Below are 22,526 nucleotides of genomic sequence, written 5' to 3' on the forward strand. Positions count from 1 at the left end.
GAGCAGCCTTGGGGCTCAAAGCAGCTGGCTGCCTCTGCACCGTGCGCGAGGGTGTGGGGGAGGCTCCCATTGGCCGGTTCATAGAGGGAGCTTGCCTGAGGGTCCCACTGGGCTGCTGGCTGGGAGCCACCTAGGTAAGCGCCTCCCAGCCAGAAACTGCCTCTAGAACCCCACCCCCCCTGCACCCCACTTCCTGCCCCAGGCCCCCGCCCAAACCTCCTGCACCTCCCACCTCAGGTCACAACTCCCTCCCAGACCCTGCAACCTCCCCCAGGCCAGAATCCTCTCCTGCACCCATACCCCTTCCCAATCCCCTGCCCCAGATCACAGCCCCCTCCCTTCACCCAAACACCCTCTCAGACCCCAGTCCCCTACCGCTAGCTCCCTTGTGCGCCCTTATTTACCAGTGCGTAGCAAGAGCACAGCTACACGGCCACTAATAGCCCCGTCCAGTGTCAGTTTCATTTATTCTTGCTATGCAGTACAGCGGAGTTCCACAATGTCGTTAGCTTAGAGGCCCGTTTGCAGCTGGTCCTTAATCAGGCACGGTCTCAGGGTGAGCCACCTGGAGCGCCTGCAATCCTACCCCCCCAGACCGGCCTTCCTTCTTCAGGAACCGGGCTTGTTCATTCAATCTGGCAGCCCCTCCGCCCCCAGCACAATGCCCGTCCCGCTCAGGCCCGGAACAAACCCAGAATCTGCACTAGGAGAGCTCTTGGGTTCAAGCCATTTTGTCCTGCTGACCTGAATTTCGGTGGTTGAACACGGATGTGGACATCACGGCTCAGATGTAGAAACAACGTGCCGGCTATTTCGCTTGGGTCTCCTCACACCCCAGCGTGTGTGCCGGCAGGATGTACGGTAACAGGCAGTAAGACGACCAGGGGGCGGTGCTGGTTTTTCCCCGGAGAACATGCCCCACAAAGCTGGAAGTTCAGTAGACGCTCCCGTCAGGCATGTGGATGGGCCGCTCTTGGCTGATACAGCAGATCCCAAACGACGAACTCATTAGCTGTGGAAAAGGACTTTGGGATTTGCCAGCTGGTCTGCTCTGCCCACTCTTGGTTCTGTTATTTCCACTCCCGCTAGGCTGAGGAAGTGGGTTTTTCCATGAAAGCTCATGATCCTACATGCACATTTTGTTACGCTCCAAGGGCATGTCTAGCCTAGGAGACTATTTTGAAATAACTCCTGAAATAACTATGTCGAACTAGTGTGTCCTCACTACTAGGAAGCCTCGAAACAAGTCTGAGGCAGGCTCAGTTAATGTGGACGTGCGACCTCGACAGAGCCCCAGGATTCTCTGGGGAGTAATTAGTCCGAATGACTCTGGGGAGGTATTTCGAAATAGCCGCAGTAGAGCGTCCACACTACCACTATTTCGGAATGAGCATTATTCCTTGTGGAAAGCAGGAGTAGGGGGGCCCTTCCTGGGGGAGGGGGCTCTTGCAGCTGCCCCCCCTTTTCTCTGCAGTGTTCTCCCTTCACACGCTGCCAGCCAAGTGACTGCAGCAGCCCCAGTGAAGGGCTCTCTGCAGGCCCCGGGAGGGCTGGTAAGCAGGAGTTTTAGGGGGACAGGGTTAGGGTTAGGGTCCCACACATTAGGACATCTGGGGGCAAGTTGGAGTCCCTAAAAGGGCAACCAAAAAGTGACCCAAACTTTTAATCTTCCCTCAGAGGTCAGGGTTTCTAAAAAGTGGACTTGGTTAGTCTCGAGACAACTGAACAGAGGGGCGGGAGGAGGCTGATAATGGTCTTGATATACATTAAGGGCTGCTCCCTTCCCCCCAACTCCCTGCCCCAGGTCACCGCCCAAACGCTTTGCACCCCCTCCTCCAGATCACAGCTCCCTCAGACCTTACACCCCCTCCTACACCTTCCCTCAGGCCAGAATCCTCTCCGGCCAGAATCCTCTCCGGCACCCATACCCCCTCCCAACCCCTCCGCTCCAAGCCCCTACTCCAGGTCATCACCCAAACCCTCGTCACCCCCCTCCCCCAGGTCACAACTCCCTCCCAGACCCTGCACATCCACCCCCCCAATTCCTGCACCAGGCCGGAATCCTCCCCTGCACTCAGACCTCCTCCCAACCCCTCCACCCCAAGCCCCTGCCCCAGATCACAGCCTCCTCCTTCACCCATGCTCCCCCTCAGCCTGCTCCCCAGTACCCTACCCCGAGCTCCCTTCTGCACCCAGCCCCCGCAACCCCTCCACAGGAAGTGTGGCCCTTGACAACTTACCGAAATCTTGGAAGTGCCCCCCCCATTAGTGCCTATCCCGGCCCTAGGTACTAGGGTGATCCAGACCATTAGCAACAAGCAGCGCAGAGAGCTGATCAAACTCCCGTCTGCCAGAGCCGTCCCGCATGCAACTTGCGCCAAGAGTTACGTTTCGGAAGCCTAGGCCGCCCCCTGGTGCTCCTATCCAATATGGCTGTTGAACAATTAAATCCCAAGTGCAATCGTACACTTACACAGTGTACGATTTACATTTATTGCCACTATTTGGGGTGTTTTCTCTCCATTTTCAACCATATCCATTTCAAGAATAACCCAGGCCACAGTGTACAGTGCTGGTGTCTCTGACAACATATTTGCACAACAAAAAGGGAACAGCATTGTTCAGTGCACCCCCCACAGACGCTCAGGTGCGCGCCTTAATGTGGAAGTGCAGCTTCCAGGTGTAGAATTATTATATTATTAATATTATTAATTATTATTATTATTATTATCGTCTTTTACATAATTGCATTCAGACCCACAGAATCTGAACCAGGGAGTTTGCCAGAGCTGGCAAAGTCAGTGCTACCCTGTCGATTGCCAGCCCACAGTCCTGGGCTCCCCTCTGGGCTACCGGGCCACTCCTGGCTGCCAGCGCTGGCTATTGGGTTCCATTCCCAGGTACCGCCCCCATCCCCCGCCACCAGCTGGCTGCAGATTCCAAGCCAGGCTCCTGGCTGCATCTGGCCCAGCTGCATCTCCCCAGCTAGGACTCCCAGGCGCCAGATGTCCAGCTGGCACCCACTCCTGGCCACTGGGTCTCTCTGGTCCGGTGACGTCCATGGTCCAGCACGACCCCGGATGTTCCCAGACCAGAGTTCCAGATTTCAGAGGTTGCGTCTGTATTGCTTTTATCCTTCTGATAAAAATACTTGCAATCAAAACCGATGCGTAGTCTGTGCTGAAAGTGAAATCACATTTCTACATTTGTAAACGCGGAAAAAACATCCAAAAATACTGATCCTAATTTTAAATTGGGATTCGTTTATCATTTCGCCGTTAGTTGTGATTTTTTAAAAACCCGGTGAATTTGTTTTGTGTGAATCGCTTGCTGAACAAGAGTTTGGTGGGGAGGACAGTTCTGTAGCGCTCTCTGGCGGAGGGTCGCAAAGAAATTCCCAGCTCTGAATCCCTGCATGGCTAAAAAGCGGCTCAGAAAACTTAGAAGACATGCTCAAGCCCGTGCAGTAATCAGCTGCAGAAGCACAAATAAAATCCAGACCTCTTAGATCCCCCACGCCTGCATTTCAACCACACGCACACGCCTCCCCGACGTTCTCATTGTCAGCCTCTAATTTGCAGTCCCTGCGAGAAAAACAGAACAGGGCCGGCGTCTTTTGGAGTGGGTCTGTGCTACAGACTCACGACATCGACCCACCTCTTCCACCCTTCCCGCTGCAACCATGTCTGCATCGGGAGCAAAGTTGTGGAACAGAGCACAAATTTGGTCCCATCTGAGCAAAAGTCTCATAAGGAAGGAGGCCTTTTCACGTCGGAATCTGAAAACCGGAGAAACCTCTAGGCCCCTGGGGTCCCGACCGATGCTGGACCATGGGAGGACAATATTGTCTAGCCGCAGTACCAGCACTTCCACTGCTTGCGGGTTTGTTAGAGGACATTTGGGGGTAAATTAGAGCTAAACAGCAGCACAGAACGCTGAGAGCCAGGTCTGGGGGGCTGCAAATTACCATTATGGGGCCGTGAGAAACTTGGCCATGCCCATGCTAAGTGACAACCGGTGAACTACTATCCTGACGGACCATGGATGTTGCTGGACCAGACAGTGCCGGACTAGAGAGGCTCAGCCTGCAGTAGCTTCCGTTCTGGGAAAGAATTCAAAACGCGTCCTTCCGAAGCGACAGCCTGCGCGGAGCAGAGAAGAGTGACACACAGTGAAGCCCATTGACAGGTGTGATGGGGCCGAGAAGGGCTGCAGGAGGTGGATACAGCCATGGGAGAGGTAACAATGGACACCTGGCAAGTTCAACACCGGGGGGGACACTCGCTCTTGCATCCCCTGGCATGCTCCTGAAAGAGGCCGGAGGGACAGCACTGGGAAGCAGAGGACCCGCGTGCAAAGGCAGCAACAGAAGAACAGTCAGGCTCCAGAGAGGGAGGTTGTGGAAGGGGCGGGGCCTCCGGCAGAAGGGGCGGGGCCTCCGGCAGAAGGGGCGGGGCTGGGCATTGCCTTCCCCAGCTGGGTCCTCACACATGGTCCAGCCCTGGAGTTCCCCCCCCCCTTCAGCCATTTCTGAGGGTTGCCTGTCCATCTAGCTTGCCTGAATGGCCCCGTTTTCCTTTGGGCGATGCTCTACACACGCCCTCCAGATAACTCACCGCATCGCGGCCGCCAGATTCCCTGCTGAGCAGCGCCCATGAGGAGCCAGCGAACCCCTCGCTGCGCATCACAAATCAGGAGGTTGATGGGCTTAAATATTTGCCACACACACTAGACAGCAGGGTGCATGTGCCCTGGGCAACCCCGCAGTACAGAGGCTGGAGCACGTTTAATGGACAGACAGACAGACAGTCCCCTACCCCCGTGACACACACCAGGCAGCTGGTCGTTTACGCCCAGCCGCAAACCGAAGGAGCAGGCCGGACAGTGGGTGGGATATTAGAAAGGACTCAGAACACCTTGCCGGGCATGACACACAGCACTGGCTGCAGCTGGCCTTGTATATGCCTGTGGGCTCTCCCCCACACCTCCCACACGCAGACTGGAGTAATTTCAAACACATTTGCAGGCAAGGGAAAAGTACCGTGGGGAGAACGGGGAGGGGGAGCCGGAGCTGTAATTCTTTCCAGAAGCGAATCGGATGCACCGTGGAGGTACTGGGGGTGGGGGCGGATTCCAGCGCTTGCAAGGGAAGCGCAGGAGTAGGAAGGACGCCCCACCGGGCGCTCGCTGCTCAGCGAGGCACAATCTGGGGAAGGGACGGGCTACAACGGCTTTCGTTCCCAAGAATTCCCCCCCACCACGCTGCTCCGTCCAAGTTCTCTTGCTGGTCAATCCGCACCCTTCATCTAAACCAGGGCTACTCCGCTTTGGAAGCCCCGGAGGCCACAATGATACTCACAGCACATGCCGAGGGTCGCAACTTAAGTGTAGATGCATAGACATGCAAATATATATGCAAATATATGCAAATCGCTTCTTTCATACTGACGGGCATAAATACAAAAATTAAGACAAGACTACACAACACACGGGCCCCAGCTAAGTCAGTTCTGCAGATATTAATAAAATGCAACATTTACCCGATCTCCACCCATGTGACAGCACTTTTAAAGAGCAACGACACTCCAGGGGTTAAACTACTAAAACGCATATCGGCAGAAGACCGTTATATTGACGACTTTTTGGTTTTGGCTCCCACCCACAGACCCTCGTGTTGAGCTCCGCGTAGAGCCAAGCCACGCTACAGGCTGCAAACAAACAGGCTGCGGGCCATGTGTTGAGCAGCCCTGATAGAGACCCACGGGGGATGTTTTCCTGCATCCCAGCCCCACTCCACCTTCACCCAGTGTGTAAAAAGAAGCCCTATGGTCAAACCAAGCGAGATATTTCATTGGGTTCAGACCCCCAAGAGAGAGCAGTTTATTTGCAGCCACTTTACCATTCTCAGAAAACAGCCCCCCTCCCCTTCGACAATCCAACTGCCCCAGTATTCGTCTCAAAAGGTTACACTGCCCCGTCCTTATTCTGGGGTGGGGAAGTGGAGGGGGGGGGGGCCTAGAAAGCCTGAACTGTCCTGAGCAATCCTCCTTCCAGTCAATCCACAACACAGAAGCTTTAAAACGTCTTCTCCGTTAACACGTCCCTCCCTTCACGGCAGAGATTTCATACAGTCGCAGCTTTTAAAGGCGCTTAAGAGCCCGGCGGTTAAGAGAGAAACGCCATTCGAAAAACCACTAAACCTCCACCGGTGCCCAACAGTCATCGGCAGGTTGTTTCCCATGGCGATGAGAGTGGCTCTTACGGCCTGTGCTTTCCTGCCATTGTCCGGACACGGCTTTGAACAAACAACTTACAAACCAGCCGTGAGAGGACAGCGGGCGGGGACAAAGAGGAGAGGAGCTTTGCAGATCACCTAGTGCAGAGTGTACAAAGGAGACCTCCTAGTCTTTGCTGGCAATAGCATTTCCGGGGGCTTTAGGGGACTCCAAGCCTGAAGAATTCCAGTTCTGGGGCTGTAGAGGCAAAACCCTTTTAGCCCTGCAAAGTCCCCGTCGGTGCCAGCCCCCGTCCGAATGGCCAAGGTTCCTTCGGCTCCTGCCTCCACCTTGGACTCTCCAGTTGCTGCTTCCTGGCGAAATACTGTCCGCGGCCGGTCGCGCTCAGCCCGGTGAATCTCTACTGCTCTCACGCTTCAAAGCCATCTGCCTGGAGCACGTGGGGAGGGGCACAGAGCTTCATTCGAAGGGGAATCGGGCACTGACCCTGCCCTGGGTTGTGCTGGAATCCAGTACCCCAGATTGGTCCTGCCTAGAGCGGGGGGCTGGACTTGACGACCTTCTGAGGTCTCTTCCAGCTCTATGATGCTATGATAAGAGGATGGTTTGATGAGATAACATGATCTTGGTAACTAATTGACCATTCATTATCAGTGGGAAATAGGTCAATGGAGGGATGATAGGAGTTACTATAGAGAATTTCTGGGTGTCTGGCTGGTGAGTCTTGCCCACATGCTCAGGGTTGAGCTGATCGCCATATTTGGGGTCAGGAAGGAATTTTCCTCCAGGGTAGATTGGCAGAGGCCCTGGAGATTTTTTGCCTTCCTCTGTAGCATGGGGCGCAGATCACAGCTGGAGGATTCTCTGCATCTTGGGGCCTTCAAGTATTTGAAGGCTTCAATATCTGAGATCTAGGTGAGAGGATTATTCTAAGAGGGGTGGGTGAGATTCTGTGGCCTGCACTGTGCAGGGGGTCAGACTAGATGATCATAATGGTCCTTTCTGACCTTAAAGTCTATGAGTCTATGAGACAGCGCACAACAGCCAGCCCCACCAATCCTCTGCTCTCGGTGTTATTAAACCCGGTGCTAAACCGGGACACGGCCCCATCCTCCGGCAATGCCAGGCTAGTCCCACCTGTAGCCCCAGGGCCAGGGAGTTGCAGCAGCAGCCTTGGGAACTACAAGTTGTGGACGACAAACTGCGGCGTGGTGGGAGAACTTCCTGGTTCCTGCCAGGGTGGGCCCTCTGCCCCCAGCAGGGTCTCAGCAAGGGCCGAGCTAGCAGCAGCACACAGGGTGCACGCTGAGTGGAGGGGCTGCTCAGCTGGTTTCCTGCTCTATGGTTTTTACAGAATAAAGCCTGTTCCTGGTGATTTGTCTGTAGGGGTCTGGTCTGAGGCGTGTGCGTGCGTGCACACCCACACACACACCCACACACCCACACACACACCCACCCCCTTTCAGGCAGTGGTGTAAGCAGTCGAAAGGCTTCCCCTATGCTGAATAACCTCACGCGGGGCTAGCCAACAGGAGGGGTCACACACCCATGAGAACCTTGCGGGGGAGGGGCAGTTTTGCGGGAGCGGCAGCACCGCCGACCAGAGGAAATTCCCATTTCAGCCATTTGCTCCCCGCAGGCTGCATGGCAAGTCCAGTGTTTCCTCACACGCTGGTTCTTCCCTTCGCCCGTCTCCGCTCCATTTCCTGGGGAGCTGAGGGGGCCGGCAGGGAAGGGAGGGGGCCCGGAAGACGGCAAAGGATAAAACTCATCTGCCCCTTCGAGCCTGACCGGCGATGAGCTCCCCCGCCCAGCACCAAGCTGGTGTCCAGGCTCTAGGTTCTAGGGGTCTCCGTGCTGCACAAGCCCCCTTGAAGCCCCCTGGACTCACAGGAAATGCTCCTCCAGCCCAAGCCTCACGGCAGCTAAAAATCCCCCCGACGCCAGGTCTCTTGCCCAGGACGCATCGCGCCGGCTACTTGGTTGGGGACTCGGTGCTGTCTCGGTGACTCCCCGCTGGCTGGCCTTTCTGAACGCAGGACAAAGCCCAACCCTCACAGAGCACCGGGGAGTTCTCCGAAGCTCCCAGGGGGTGTTAAGAGCACAGAGGCGCCCGCCTTGGCCCCCGCGCTGCAAAGGAGACACCCTCTGCACGGATGCAGAATCACATCCCTGGGTCGGGGGCCGCTCAGCCTTGCGGCGATAGACACTCGCCCCCCCGCCCCCGAGCACGCCCCACGCTGCCCAGCTCCACTCCAGCCACGAGCAGGGTCAAGCCAGATAGGGATAGACTCCTGGACTCACGAACAAAGGACAAATATCCACGGTCAGGGTACACGTTTATGAACCCCACACCTGGACGTGCGCCCCACAATACAGCCGCCGCAAAGCCGCCCCCGCGCGTGCTCCATCCCCGACATGGTCGGCCAGGCCGGAGCGGTGGGCGATGGCCTGGGAGGGAAGGTGAATCGGAGACAGCAGCAGGCCAACTCAAATATAGAAAAAAAGCCCCAGCTCCCCAGCCGGGTGTCTGGCTATTTCCAGGAAGCCCCCTTGCTCGGGTTTCAAAGCCGAGAGCCGTGACGTTCAGTTCCTGGCAGCAAATTCCAGTGGATCATTAGAAAGCCGCCCAGCTGTGAGAGAAGGGCTGGGCTAGACCAGACGAGATAAAGAAGCCGTCGAGACTTGCTGAAGTCTTCCAAGACATGGCGGTCCATGCGCAGAGCTTGTGCAGGGCCAATCCCTGCTCGCGGCGCTCAGGTGTGAGTCAAGTGAGTTCCCCGAGAGAGTTTCCTTGACCAGAAGGGCAATGGTGCTTGCTCCGAGGATCAGCAGCGTGGGAGAGGCCGCGCGGGCATGGGCAGGTCTGACTCCCCTCTCTCCCCTCCATGGTCTACGGGCCCAGCTAGCTTGCAGGGCTGCAGCCTGCGGCCTTCCAAGTGGCTTGCTCCAGAGAGAGAACCGGCCCCGGGGCCGGGGACTCAGACGTCCGTCTCGATGCGCAGCCGCTCCATGCGGCGGACGTTGCTCTCCACGGCGTTGCGGTTGGTGATCGGCTGAGCGCACGACTGCGGAAACCAGCCTCTCTCACCGTCCCGCAGCCTCTCGCCCAGGTACCAGCCTAGGAGAGGGGGTGGAGCACTCAGAGACGGGCAAAGGGAACCCCAAGAGGGAGCACCCCACACCACCCCCTTGCTGGCGGGCACCAGCGAGTCATGAACTGCCTGCTCCTGGAAGAAGCTACCCCGGCCTGACACAGGCTTCCTGCTGCACGGCAGGGCCCTGAGGTTCCCAGCCCGGGGGGGTCCACGAGGTGGAGGGGCCCTGGACTCCCCAGCTGTCCAACCCAAACTGAACTGGCTTCATCAGACACACTGACCAGCGCTAGCCGGCGTGCCAATCGCACAATGCACTGGGGAGTCATGCGGCAGCCCAGTTACTGCTCCGGACGGCTCCTTACAGTCCCAGCCCACCCACGGGGTAACCTGGCAGCAGCCGCCATGCCTGGGCCTGAAAGCACGTCCCACCAAACCCCCAAGAGGCAGAGCCATTCTCCCCAGGGCACGGACACAGGGAAGGGAAGGGACTTCTCCACGGTCAGATGGCCTCAGGGCAGTGTCAGGGCCACAGCCCAGAGGAACCTGCTCCAAAAAGCCGAGGGGACCTTTTCAGAGCCCAAGTCAAGCTCCGCTCCCCACCCCTCCCCCTCCCAGAGCCAAGAGCAGCCCTCAAGAGTCCTGGCTCCCCGTCCTCTCTTCCCTCCATCTCACCCCAACCACTTACCATCCTCTTCGCCGAGGACCAAGACGACATCGGCCTGCTGCAGGGAGATCTCGTCCGTCTGTTTGGCCAAGAAGGCCCTGGTGAGCTCCACCTGCCTCAGCTCTAGTGGGGGAGACAGAGAACACGGAGACTGAATGAAACGCAAAGCTGCCACGAGGCTACGTCCGGACGGACCCCACCGCCACGCCGCCTGCAGGCCCGGGGAGAGGGCTGGCGACGGGCAGGCCGGGCCCTCCTGCAGAGTGAGGGGAGACCGGCTGCTTTCCCGCAAGCAAGGGGCGCTGGAAAATCGCAGCGGGATGCAGGTGCCACTGGAGGGACGGGCCTTCCGGCCCACCGCAGACGGGCAAGTCCAGAGCAGAGCTAAGATCTAGCGAGGGCCCCACAACCGCTCGAGCTGAGCGTTCGGGCACCAGGCTCAAGGGGCCGCGCGCCCCACCCACCTCTCTGCTCTCCCGGGGCTCCTGAACCAGCTCCACGTCTCAGGAGGGATGCTAATGGACAAGTGCCTGAGCGCGAGGCTTAGTGGGCAGGGAATTCCAGCCCCATGGGGCCCACCAGCCAGCGGGAGCAACCCCTGTTCGCAGCGGGGGGGACTGCAGTCCGGCTGGGGCAGGCGGGACCACTCTAGCCCAGTGCACTGGAGCAGTCACCTGCCCGCTCCCATTTAATGAGTTAACTGGTAAAACTAACTAACTGGGATTTTACACTCCTGCTTCACAGCCTTCCTCAGGGCAGCCCAACGCTCCGCTCCAGTCCCTCCCTAACCCCATGCCTGCTAGCAGTTCCTCCGCTGTCCCCCGGGGCTCGGCTGCATGAGGCTGCAAGCTCTCGGGGTTCGCCTGGGCTTCCTTTCGAAATAACCCCCTTGGGTCGAATGGCTAAGCGGAGCGTCCGCACTGCCAAGCCCGTGCTTTCGAAATAAAGGGGCGCTTCTTTCCAACTCTGGGCTCCTGCTTTCCTCGGGGACTAACGCTCGTTCGGAAAGTGAGCTCGAAATAGCGGCCGTGCGGACGCCCCGGCGCTCCCATCTTGAGAGAGCGACTCCCCAGAGTCCTTCACACGGATGACTCCCCAGGGCGTCCCGGGGCTCTCCATCGAGGTGAAGGGAGCCTGCCTCGGACTCATTGCGAGGCTTCCCGGGCGTGTGGCCGCGCTAGTTCGACTGTGTTACTTCAGGAGTGACGAAGCTGAAGTTCGTTATTTCCAAAGAGCGTCCTAGTGTAGACACGGCCTCGGCAAGCGATCGCAGCCGCGGTGGCAGAGAGGCCTGCTGTGCAATAGGAAACGATCACTGGGAAAGGCCTATTCAGAGCGGTGATGCTCACAGCGGTTCGAGGCAGAACTATGGCTGCCCTGTGGGACTTGTTTTCCCTGGGTTGGGGATCAATCACTTTGGCTTTTAGGGCCATTTCATCAGCAATCTCAAAGCCAAGCCACCAAGCGGGCAGGAAGTGACACAAACCCAATCAGCTGTACAAAAAGGTCCGGTTTCCAGTGGCTCTAGCCCTACCCTTGTCTCCTGTTGGCCAAGCTTTGCCCAGGGCTGCTCTTTGACGTGCTACCAAGGCTGGTCGGAGCCAGGGGTCTTTGTGAAGGTGACTGGCAAAGCTGCCAGCTCTCACCACTGCGTCGCGAGGGCCGCAATACCTGGGAGTGGGGAGGGGAACCTGAGAGTCCCATGGCCTGCCCCTCCCAGCATTTTTTTAAACCAGTCTCGTGATTTGTTGGGGGTCCTGACAGAACTTCCCAGTACTTGAGGCTGACGATGGTCCATACATAACCAACAAAGCAATCAGGTCCCACTCCGCATTATGCCCACCGCTGGGGAGGCTACACAGAAGTCGGAGAAAGACGCTTTATTTCTATTGTATCAGCGGTGATACTAGGGGTGATAATTGGGGAAGCTATCTTTGTAATGGGTAACGTAATTAGCATCTTTGAATACTTAAATTTGACACTTTACGAATGGGCCTTAAAGATGCTAATTACCTTACCCATTATAAAGATAGCTTCCCCAATTATCACCCCTAGTATCATTATCTCATAGGGTATGTCTGCACTGCCACCCTAGTTCGAACTAGGGTGGCTAATGTAGGCATTCGAACTTGCAAATGAAGCCCAGGATTTAAATATCCTCCTTGCAGGAGGAATAACGGTAGTTCAAATTAGGAGTTTTAATTCGAACTACCTAGTCCATGCCGCGTGTCGCCATGGGCTGGGAGGAGTTCGAACTACGGGGCGTTTAAAAATGGCGGTGCCCGGGAACATGCAAATGAAGCCTGGGATATTTAAATCCCGGGCTTCATTTGCAAGTGCGAATGCTGACATTAGCCACCTTAGTTCGAACTAGGGTGGCAGTGTAGACATACCCATAGATACTAGCTCTCCCCCTCATCCTCCCTCTGTTCTAAATCTGATTTGTCAGTTTTATAATGTGTTCACTTTTTTTTTTATTGTATCCCTTTGGTATATATGGTCGTGCCAATTCTCTTCCAGAATTGGGTCTGGCCCACGAAAGCTCGTCACCTAATAAGCCATCTTGTTAGTCTTTAAAGTGCTGCATAGTCCTGTCTTTTGTTTCAGCAAGATCAGACTAACACGGCTACATTTCTATAGTGTTTCGTTTGGCAGGGATCCCGCACTTCCTGCATGTCTGCAGGGCTTTGAATTCACAGGGACTTTCCATTCCCCTCCTGGTGTATCCCAGACATGAACCGATTCGGGAGTCCCATGCGGGGCAGCAGCCGCTGCTGCAGAGCCAGCAGAGGGAGCAAAAGTCTGTTTCTCTTCCTCCTCCAACCAGAACATTTTCATTTCCCTTTCTTAGCATCCCATCCCACTGTTCCAAGGAGAGCACAAGCCACCGGCAGAATCTTAAAGGGACCGATGTAGAGTTAACTGCAGCAGTAGGGATGTTACATGTAGATTAATTAACTAATTGAACAGTCGCTGGGATTTCCTCTGCATTTGAACTGTAGCAAGAGCCCTGACGGGTGAGGGTTAGGGGGCATGGAGCTGGTGGGGGGCTGGTCCCACGCTCCCTGCGGTGCCTCAGCCTTTGAAACGTGCAAGCGCCCCCGCAGGGCTATTGTACATTGCAAAAGCAGAATCGCAGCAAAACCAGCTGCAGTGGAGTCTGCTTCAGTCCCCACGCGTGCTGTTTCCTGCTGTGCCTCAACCTCCCCTGTCCCCTGCGGAGACAGTGCTGGGGGTAAATGGCTTTTAAGCCGGCTCCCCCCCAGCACTGGCTCCGGCTCCCCCCTTGCTGCCTCCCTGTGATAGAGGCAGCAAGGGGAAAAAAGCAGCTAGTCGTATCACTAATTGACTATCCGATCAGCTTCTGCTTATTGGTTAGTTGACTAGTCGCTCACATCCCTATGCAGCAGGTAAGGTCTGTTATCTCCATGAGAGGCAAACGCTGCTAGCGGGAGAAGGAGCCATCCAGCAGAATGGGTTCGTCAACGAGAGAATTAATCAGGCCCTTCCTATTTCAGACACACACGTCCACAGCTCTGCTGTCACACGCTTTCCACTCAGAGACTTTGACCTTTGAATGGAGAGCGTCACAGTCCTTCACCAGGTAGAGCTGGACAATAATTAACAGGCATCACCGAGCAAGCTACAGTCTCAGGATGGAAAATTCTGTTTAATTGGTTAACCGTTATGTTCCATCGGTTAACCGACTCAAGGCGGAGCGGGAGGGGTGAGGCTGGAGCGCCCCCCACCGCAGACAAGCACCCCTCCCCCTCATGACACGCTGTGTGGGCCAGACCTGCCTGGACAGAGGTTGCTTTGGCCGGCCCGAGCAGCCCGTCTGCAGTGGGCCCTGTGGGGCTGGAGCAGCCCCCTGCCTGGGCGGGAAGGTTCTCCACTGGAACCAGTAAGCTTTACCCGTTAAGAGTGAGGCTGACCAGTTAGCCTTTCATGTCCCTATTGCAGACATGTTAAAAATAGCCCTTAATGCCTGAGGACTGGTCATCTGTAAAGCTGTACCTCCTTTCCTGGCCTTGTCATCTGCCTGGTTCTCTCTGTGCATCAGAGCCGTGATCCAACGAGCCCGGTCACTCCTGTTAAGAGGAAAGTGTTAAAGACCTTGGTACAGGCAGGTAACAAGTGTGGAAGTAGCTTGCATTAGAACCAAGTGGTCTTGGCAGGCTATATACAAGACCGGTCTTTCTTTACCACGTGCATCTAGCTACCCTCCAACCCTCTCTCCAAGGAATCAATCGTCTGACAGATGGATTACTGAACAAATCATTTAATCCACATAAACTGTGTCTGGACTTAGTCTCTGCAGGATGAAAACTCCAAGGAGCAGAGAGTTGAGGCTTTAAAGCAGAAGTAGTCTAAATGTTTGCTGAGTAGATCTAGGACTTTGCCACACTGTCACACATTAATGAAAAATCAGGTGAGACACAATAAAATTGTAAACATGGCTGAAAAAAATACCCAGGATCAGAGGCAAAAGTTTCGGGATTCGTGAAAGAACCATCACTCCACACAAACTTCTTCTGAACCAGGATTGAGGATCATGGATCTGGCCAGGCTAACACGGTCTCCGAGAGAAAGACTCTACATGCCATTTTGATCTCAGAAGAGCAGGAAGTGAAAGATGAAGAGAAAGACAAGTCTCCACAGGAGAGAACAGGATTTAACAGCAGCAAAAGAAAATTACTTCTGGTTAGAGGGCAAAGGGGAAGGATAGGTAGATAAGGATGAAGAGAAAGCAGAAAGGAGGAAGTAGCTGAGATTCCAAAACAAAAGCAAAACCAATGCAGAAGATGTTGGGAAATGTGTTAACAGCTGCTTCTCAGAGCTATGCAATTTGCAGAAGATAAATAGGGCAGAGTTAAGACAAAACTTATTTCTGCGCTATGGGGGAGGAGAGGTTTTGGTAGCCTTTCTAATGTACTTCTTCAAGTGTTATAAAATAAGTCACGGGTGTAACATATATTAACCTGTTGCACATTTCTAACAATGTTCTCACTGTTAAAAGTAACCCACCCACAATCCAGGAAAAAAATTCACAGCCCCTCTGTATTTTTCGGAAGGAAGCTCATGGAACGACACTCACAGCGATTCCGCAGACAGCACAATCTTCTCCTCCTTGCCTTCGCTGTTCTTCTTCATGATCACTCGAAACAAGTGGCCGCCCCATGGACCACGGGCTACGCCACTTGACCCTGGCTTCCCTGGGGGAGACACGGGAGCGTCGGGGTTCTCAATTTTCTCCACCATTATCTGATCCAGCGTGGCGTAGTCCGTAACCGCATAGCTCTCCTCGCTAGAGGCAACAAAGCGCAGCAGGTTAGACCCCACAGTGGTCGCTTCCAGAGCCACGCTCACCAAGGAAGGGAACTTGGTCTCAAAGCAGCCACCCCTAAGGTTTACCAGAACCCATCAAACACCAGGACACACACAAAGCTACAGCTGACAGAACCAGGAGCTTTGTGCATGGTCAGATGCTATTACAGATGTGAAAAGCCCTTCAGAGCAGGGGCAATACAACTTAATGGATCAGCAGCCCCTATCTGATCCTGGTTACTGGCTGAGGTTGGACGTCAAAACCTAAGAACAGACATCGTGAATCAAACCAAAGGCTTATCCAGCCCAGTATCTCACCTTCCAAAAGGGGACAATACCGGGGGTTTCAGAAAAAATGAACAAAACAGGGAAATCAGTGAGTCATCTATGTACAGCGTCTGGCAGATGTTACATTCCTGACCATCTTGGATAATAGCCAGTGATGGCCCCATCTTCTCAGAATCTAATTATTTTGAGCCCTGTTATATTTTTGGCTTCACAACATACCCTGGGGCAAGGAGTTCCACAAGTTAACAACACTTTGTGTGAAGAACTTCTTCCCTATTGTTTGCTGCCTATTCATTTAACTGGGTGATCCCTGGTTCTTATGTGCTGAGAAGGGATAAAGAACAGTTCCTTATCCACTTTCTCCACATCCGTCATCCCACAGACCTCTATTTTATCCACCTTAGTCGTCTGTGTCCCAAGCTGAACAGTTCCAGCTTTTTACTCTCTCCTCACATGGAAGTGGTTCCACACTCCTCATCTTTCCTGCTGCCCTTCCCTGTGCCTTTGCCAATTCCACGAGACAGGGCGACCAGAACTGCACACCAGGTTCAAGCTGTGGGTGGACCGTGGATTAACAGAGACAGGATGATATTTTGGGTCCTATTCTCTCTCCTTTTCCGAATGCTCTCTGACATCGCTGGCTTTTTGGGAGTGGCGCTGCACATGGGGCGGATGCTTTCAGCGAACTAGCCATACGTGTGGACATGCCACAAACCCGCTGGATGAGCTACGGGAACTCACTGGTTTGAGCTGTTATCTCTTTGGTGCAGGGGCCTTCTGTCGCTACGTGTCTGTACGGCGCCAGTCTGGATCCGGCCCTTGACCCGCTATGGTCAAAACCCACCATGTCCTATAGCCAATAGCAGAGTATTTGTGACAGGGGCTGGTTTGATTTTGGCTTTTGGCTACGCAGCTTCAGTTGGGGTTTGGCCAGCTGGTGGACTATGCACGATGGGCCTACCCGTCTCTCACCCCTGCTGTGTGCCCCTCCGCATAGCTTCTTGTATTCTAGCGTAACAGCAAGTGAGCCATCTGTCCAGAGGAAGATTTCTCTGATTTCCCGCACGGGGAAGCCCGAACTGACCGTTCTGAGGTTCCCAGTGACACATTTGTCCTGGGAACATAAACAGATAAAAGAAAAACGGGCTCTCACAGGCACACAACACCCTGCAGAGAGGGTCCTGGATCGTTTTCAGAGGGAAAAGGGACAACATGAGTATAAAGGACACAAGAATAGCAAGTTTGTTACCCAAATGCCACAATGGATCATGGGATTGGGGGGCGTTAACTTCGGCCAGTGTTAGACACCATTGCCCACTGAACATTGAATCGTGACCTCTTCTTCTGGGATGGTGCATTTCTCAAGCTGCCATGGGAGCTGAAGTAGCATCCAAGAGCATATGGTTCTCAGTCAGCTAAGAGAGTCATGGAGTTGGACAGGATCGCCGAGGGACCCCGCCCAGAGATTGAATGTGCGGTTCATCCCCTCAGCATGCGGGGGAGTAATCCCCTGGGAGCCGGGTCACTGTCACGCCTCCAGCGACAGACCGTGGCGGGTTATTCCCACACAAGTCCAATCCTCGCCTTGCCACGGCAGGCAGCACCGGGGCTCCCACGGGAAATGGACAATTCCCAAAAGCCACCCCCGAGGCTGGCCAATGGGAGAGCCAGAAACCTCCGAAGCAGGGAGAAATGAATCAGGTCTCTGGGCCACTTGGGGGAGTGAACGGAACCCATGGAGCCCAATGATCCAAAATGGTTTAAGCAGGGCTGGTATCTCCCTTCGGGGGTGGGGGGCAGCTGCAGGCTGGGGGCACTGGAGCCAACCAGAGGAGAGGTTCTTGCCTCCGGGGAGAGGCGTGGCTGGGTTACGAGCTCGCTGGATGCACACACTCAGCCTCCCAAAGTGCCCCCTCAGACGGGCCATTCTTTGGTCAGGCAAAATATTAACCCCCCTCCCCTGCTTGCTTTAGGCCACTGGTTCCCATCTTGCAGGTGGGCCGTGGGGCTCGCCCCTCCCCTGCAGTGGCAAGCCTGCATTGCCCCCCCCCACGAGGTTGGAGGCCAGCTGGAGGGGAGGGGAGGGAGCCTTGCGGGCCTGATCTGGCTGGGGGGAAGGAAGCTGTCACTCCTCCTCCCACCGGCGAGGGAAACTCTCGCCTGGAGGCTTTCCCTGCTGCTCCCATTGCCCGGAATCACTGGGAGCAGCAGGAGGTGCAGAGCCAGTTAAGTGCCCCCCATCTCCTGCATGCCCAGCCCGTGACCCAGTCTCCTCACACTCCTCCCCGCCTGCTCAGCCCCACTGCACCCTACTTCCTGGCCAGAGCCTGCACCCCCACCTGCGCGCATTTTGTCATCCTGGGTGGCTGGCTGGGGGTCCGCGGAAAGGTCTGCGTTGAGCAGGGTGGGCCGCGGCCAGAAAGGTCGAGAACCGCTGGTTTAGATGGGAGGTCTCTGGGGAACAGACCGGCTCGCTCTGGTGCCTGCACAGGGCCTAGCCGAATGGGGTCTTGATACATGGCCAGGCTTTCCCCGGCTGCGCTTTGTTCCTCCTTTAGGTTCCACCTTCCTTCCAACGCCTGCCCCGGTTACTCTGCTCGCATCTTGGTGGGGGACGGGGACGGGGTCTTTTTAAGTAAGAGCATCACCACCTCTCCTCACCCTTGTCCCTGAGAGAGATGTGGTGGGTGCCAGCTTCACTGGGCTGGTTTCACGTCCCACTGGTAGGGCTTCTAAATAGCTGGAAGCAAAAAGTCCCCATAACAGGGCCCTCGTGAGGGGAGGGGTGGGGCTCTGGCTTGACTCGTGTACCTAAATGACTCCGACTTAATGACTTGTAAGCAAAGGATTTGGTCAAAGATCAAAAGTTTTAAAAACATTCCGGGAGCGTCTTGGGCAAAAGTCTAGGACGCTTCTTCCTCTTCAGTTAACTGCCTAATAAAACAGCAGGGAGGACTTCGGAGTGTCGGCATTTCTTGTCCTTTGCCCGCAACACTGATCAGAGGGATTCCACTGACGGCACTGGAGGGTACAGACACTTCTGACTAGGGATGTTAATGGTTAACTGCTTAACCGTGGGGGTTGGAAGAGCTCCCCTCCCAGCAGGCGGGGGGGCCATGTGCCCCCGTTTACTGGTTAAACTTAACATTTAATTGGTTAAGTAATTAAACGGGATTTTACATCCCTACGTCTTACCAAGTGGGACAGGAACATGTTTCTACTCACCCCTTACCCTGTAACCAGCTGAGAAAATCCCTGGGTTTTGGGTTCAGGGACAGAACTGGAAAATCCAGAGAAAATATTCAGACGCATTGGACCCGACATGAGATTTTATTGTTTACTCGCTTTGCCTCTGGTCAAAGTAAACAAGCATTTTAGACCCTGACAGGATTCTCCCTCCACCCAGTTGTTTGTTTTAGGTCGTCTTCAGGAGCTGTTCCAGCTCTATGGGTTTTACATGACCCGAATTGCCAAACAAAATGACATTTCGAAGTGAAACGGCAAAGTCGTGCGAGCCAGCTGAAGTGAAACATTTAAACTTTTTACATTTTATTTTTCAACCTTTTTTTTCCCCTCCAGTGAAACCGTTCACTGAGTTCGGCCCGATTTGGGAAAAGTTTCAGAGCCCTCCCCACAATGCAGTTTTCAGCAAATTTACTATTTGCCTAAAAAAACTGCCCAGCTCTATTCGCAACATGCCCCAACGCTGCCCTGGGGGAAACATCTTCGCACAAGGGGGAAGAGACCCAGTCAGTTTCTGGCTTCTCTACTGAGATTAACAAAAGTAACATTCTCCAGCAGGGCCTCTAAACCTTTCTAGACTACTGTACCCCCTTTGGGAGTGGCCTGAGGCGGGCTGTGGCAGCTGGCGCCCCAGGCGGAACGCGCGATCGGTGCCCCCGCCTGCACGGCCGTCAATGGGGTGACGTCATCATCGGGCGCCATTGAAGGCGGCGCCTTAGGCGACGGCCGAGTGGGCCTATAGCCACGGGCCACCCCGAGCCCTTTCAGGAGTCTGATTTGTCTTGCACAGCCCCCAAATTCACCTCACTTAAAAGCTACTTGCTTATAAAATCAGACATAAAATACACGTGGGCGGCATGGGCAACGAGATGGATCACGTGAGGATTCCCTGTTGTGTTCACTCCCTCTGGGGCACCCGGCATTGGCTAGTGTCGGAAAACAGGACACGGGGCTGGATGGAGCTTTGGTCTCACTCAGTATGGCCGTTCTTGTGTTCTTAAGTGTCACAGCACACGATCACTGACAAAGTGCTCGTCTTCCTAGATTTACCACATAGTGATGAAATAAATCACTAAGACTGGAAATATTGTACTTACATTTCAGTGTACGGTACATCGAACAATACAGACATTGTCTATGGAATTTCAGTCTGCACTGATTTGGCTTGAGCTTTGTATGTAGCCTGCTGTAACGCTTGGCAAATACGTGGATGAGCTAAAGTATCCCTGGAAGACCTCTGCGTACCCCCAGAGGACAAGCTCCCCTGATTAAGAACCACTGCTCTAGTGAGTGCCAACAGGAAGGGCTATGAAAACAGTGAATGGTCCTGTAGCACCTTAGAGACGATAAATAGCATCATGAGCTTTGGTGGGCACCACCCACATCTTAAGATGAGGGAGGAAGTTGGTTTGTTTGGGATTTTTGAAATCACAGATCACTAGAACTGGAAGGAGCCTCGAGAGGTCAAGTCCAGTCCCCTGCCCTCACGGCAGGACCAAGCACCATCTAGATCATCCCTGATAGATCCTGCCTACCCAACCTTCAATGACGGAGATTTTACAACCTCCCTAGCCAGTTTATTCCTAATATCCAACCTAAACTTCCCTTGCTGCAGTTTAAGCCCTTGTCCTATCCACAGAGGTCAAGGAGAACAATTTTTCCCCCCTCCTCCTCATGACACCCTTTTAGGACACATACTATGTAAGAGCTCAAATCAGGATACCAACTTGCTTAACATAGGCATCAAACCATCGTCGAGCAGCAAACGGCACTCCCTACACAGATTCAAACTGGTGGCGGGTGTGTAGGTTCCACACCACCCACCATTCTTCTGAACCACCTCGTCTACTAGGATTCTAGCTTTGTAAATATACAGAGGGGCATTCATCAGACACCTCACCACTAGGTAATGCCCCCTCAGTGCTACTGACTGAATCAGGTTAGGCAATTGCCAAAGTTAATATCAAACCAACCGATAAAGCCTCTTCTTACAAATTCAATAAGACACAGACAATCAGTATCCTCCCTTACCTTTTTTTCTTGGTTATAAACAGGACGTCATTAAACAGAAAAAGATAGCAGCTGGCCCGGCCAAAGCCTTTGCGGAAAATGCCAGCGTCTTCTCCGTGGAACAGGGAGAGCTCCCCTCTTTTCAGCAGCCAGCGGGAAGCAGAAATCAGCGGGAAAGGCTGCCAGAGACCAAGAAATTTAATCAATTTTGGGACAGAATAGCAACAGTAAAAGGAGAATCTGAAATGACCCCCAAAGGTCACATATCACATCATCAGTGGACAGCTACACAGCCATCCTAAGGCCAGATGTTCAGAGCAGCTCCCGTTGAGAGCAAGGATTTGGAGCAATAGGAGATGCCAAAGCCGGGCACTGAGCAGTTCTGAAAATCTGGCCTTTAGTGAGTTAGCATTGAAGGACTGTCCTGGTAGAAAAAGAGACAGATTTTTAGTGCCCTGACCATTTTCAGACCACGTAGAGTGACAACACTAACTCTCCAGAGTCAGGCTTTTCAAGGGGCCTAACTCACTTAGGCATTCTCATACCTCTCACTAGGTGCCTAAATACCTTTGCCAACCTGGCTGCAAGCACTGAAAAAGCTGCCACCTCTGCTAAAGCGTAAGACGTCGCAGCCAGGGGACACTCCCAACGCAAAGGGTTCCTCACCTTGATCTTGCCAAACTCCAGCTGTTTCTGAAGCGTCACCATCTGCTCGGTCCTCTCCATGGTGTGGGCTCCCTCGTTGCATTTCTTAACCAGCTAGAAGCAGAAAGTCAGAGACCACTGAAGATCGGGACACTGCTTTCTACATAGCGGGTGTCATGGTTGCAGAGAAGGCTCCGGCTTTGTGGGCAACCAGGAGTCCTTTACTGCCATTAAACACGGAGTGAGGCGGGAGGGTTGGAGACATGCACCAGAACTTTAAGGCAATTTTCTCCCCCCCACCGCAGCCGTGGCGGGTTTGCATTGCTCGGCCACTTTTGCCTGCTTGCACCCTGATTTTCCAGCCCTTTCTTCCTCCTCTCTGCCTGGAAAGCAAAATAACTGCAGTTCCTTCCCCCTGTCCTCACCACGCAGCTCCCGGCAATGCTGACGAGGACTCTGCTGATTTAAGGGCTACAACGGGCAGTGGCCACCAGCGCTCCCTGTAAGCTGTGTGCTTGGGCAGCCATCCAGGAGAGATTCAGGCATCACCCAGCTGATCAGCAGAGCACCCACAGCCATTCAGCATGCGCTTCTATTGGTGGTGCATATCTGCACATGCCTTGGTGCACATAACATTTATTCCGCACATGGATGGAGAAAATTAGAGGAAACATTGGTGGCCACCCTTCCTCGTTCCCCCTTCATGGCCCAAGAATTCCTGATCCTCAGGGTTCCTAGGAATCTATTTGCCATGGAAAAAACAATTTGCAATTTTAAAGAGAGACTATTTTTCATAAAATGTAAAAAAGTAAAGACATATATTAACTATGAAGTACATGTTACTGAAAGGACCAGTATTCATAAATTCAGTGCATGCCTCCCCCCCCCACACAGACACAGACTTGGGGCTGATTTCTCAATGCACTTTAAAATTTACATAGCTAACTGTACGCCAATAAACTACTTCCAGGATACAGAGATTACTTAATGGTGTATAAGGTTTTACGGTGTATA

The 22,526-nt window shown here is 54.1% G+C and overlaps 1 protein-coding gene across 3 annotated transcripts in view; it reads right to left on the reverse strand.

The window, feature by feature from the left end:
- Positions 1-8,558: 8,558 nt before the first annotated feature.
- The window catches only part of ARHGEF16 (Rho guanine nucleotide exchange factor 16), a 46,551-nt gene continuing 32,583 nt past the window's right edge, over positions 8,559-22,526 (reverse strand). For all 3 annotated transcript variants that reach the window (XM_075906534.2, XM_075906533.2, XM_075906535.2), the window contains exons 10-15: positions 21,534-21,626; positions 20,889-21,046; positions 15,097-15,306; positions 14,016-14,089; positions 10,020-10,121; positions 8,559-9,357 (exon numbers count right to left, since the gene is read on the reverse strand). In XM_075906534.2, the coding sequence (XP_075762649.2) occupies positions 9,218-9,357; positions 10,020-10,121; positions 14,016-14,089; positions 15,097-15,306; positions 20,889-21,046; positions 21,534-21,626 (777 nt within the window). In that variant the 3' untranslated portion in view covers positions 8,559-9,217. The remainder of the gene's footprint in view (positions 9,358-10,019; positions 10,122-14,015; positions 14,090-15,096; positions 15,307-20,888; positions 21,047-21,533; positions 21,627-22,526) is intronic.

This window comes from Pelodiscus sinensis, chromosome 24 (assembly GCF_052426305.1).
Source record: "Pelodiscus sinensis isolate ZL-2025 chromosome 24, ASM5242630v1, whole genome shotgun sequence".
Classification (NCBI taxonomy): Eukaryota; Metazoa; Chordata; order Testudines; family Trionychidae; genus Pelodiscus; species Pelodiscus sinensis.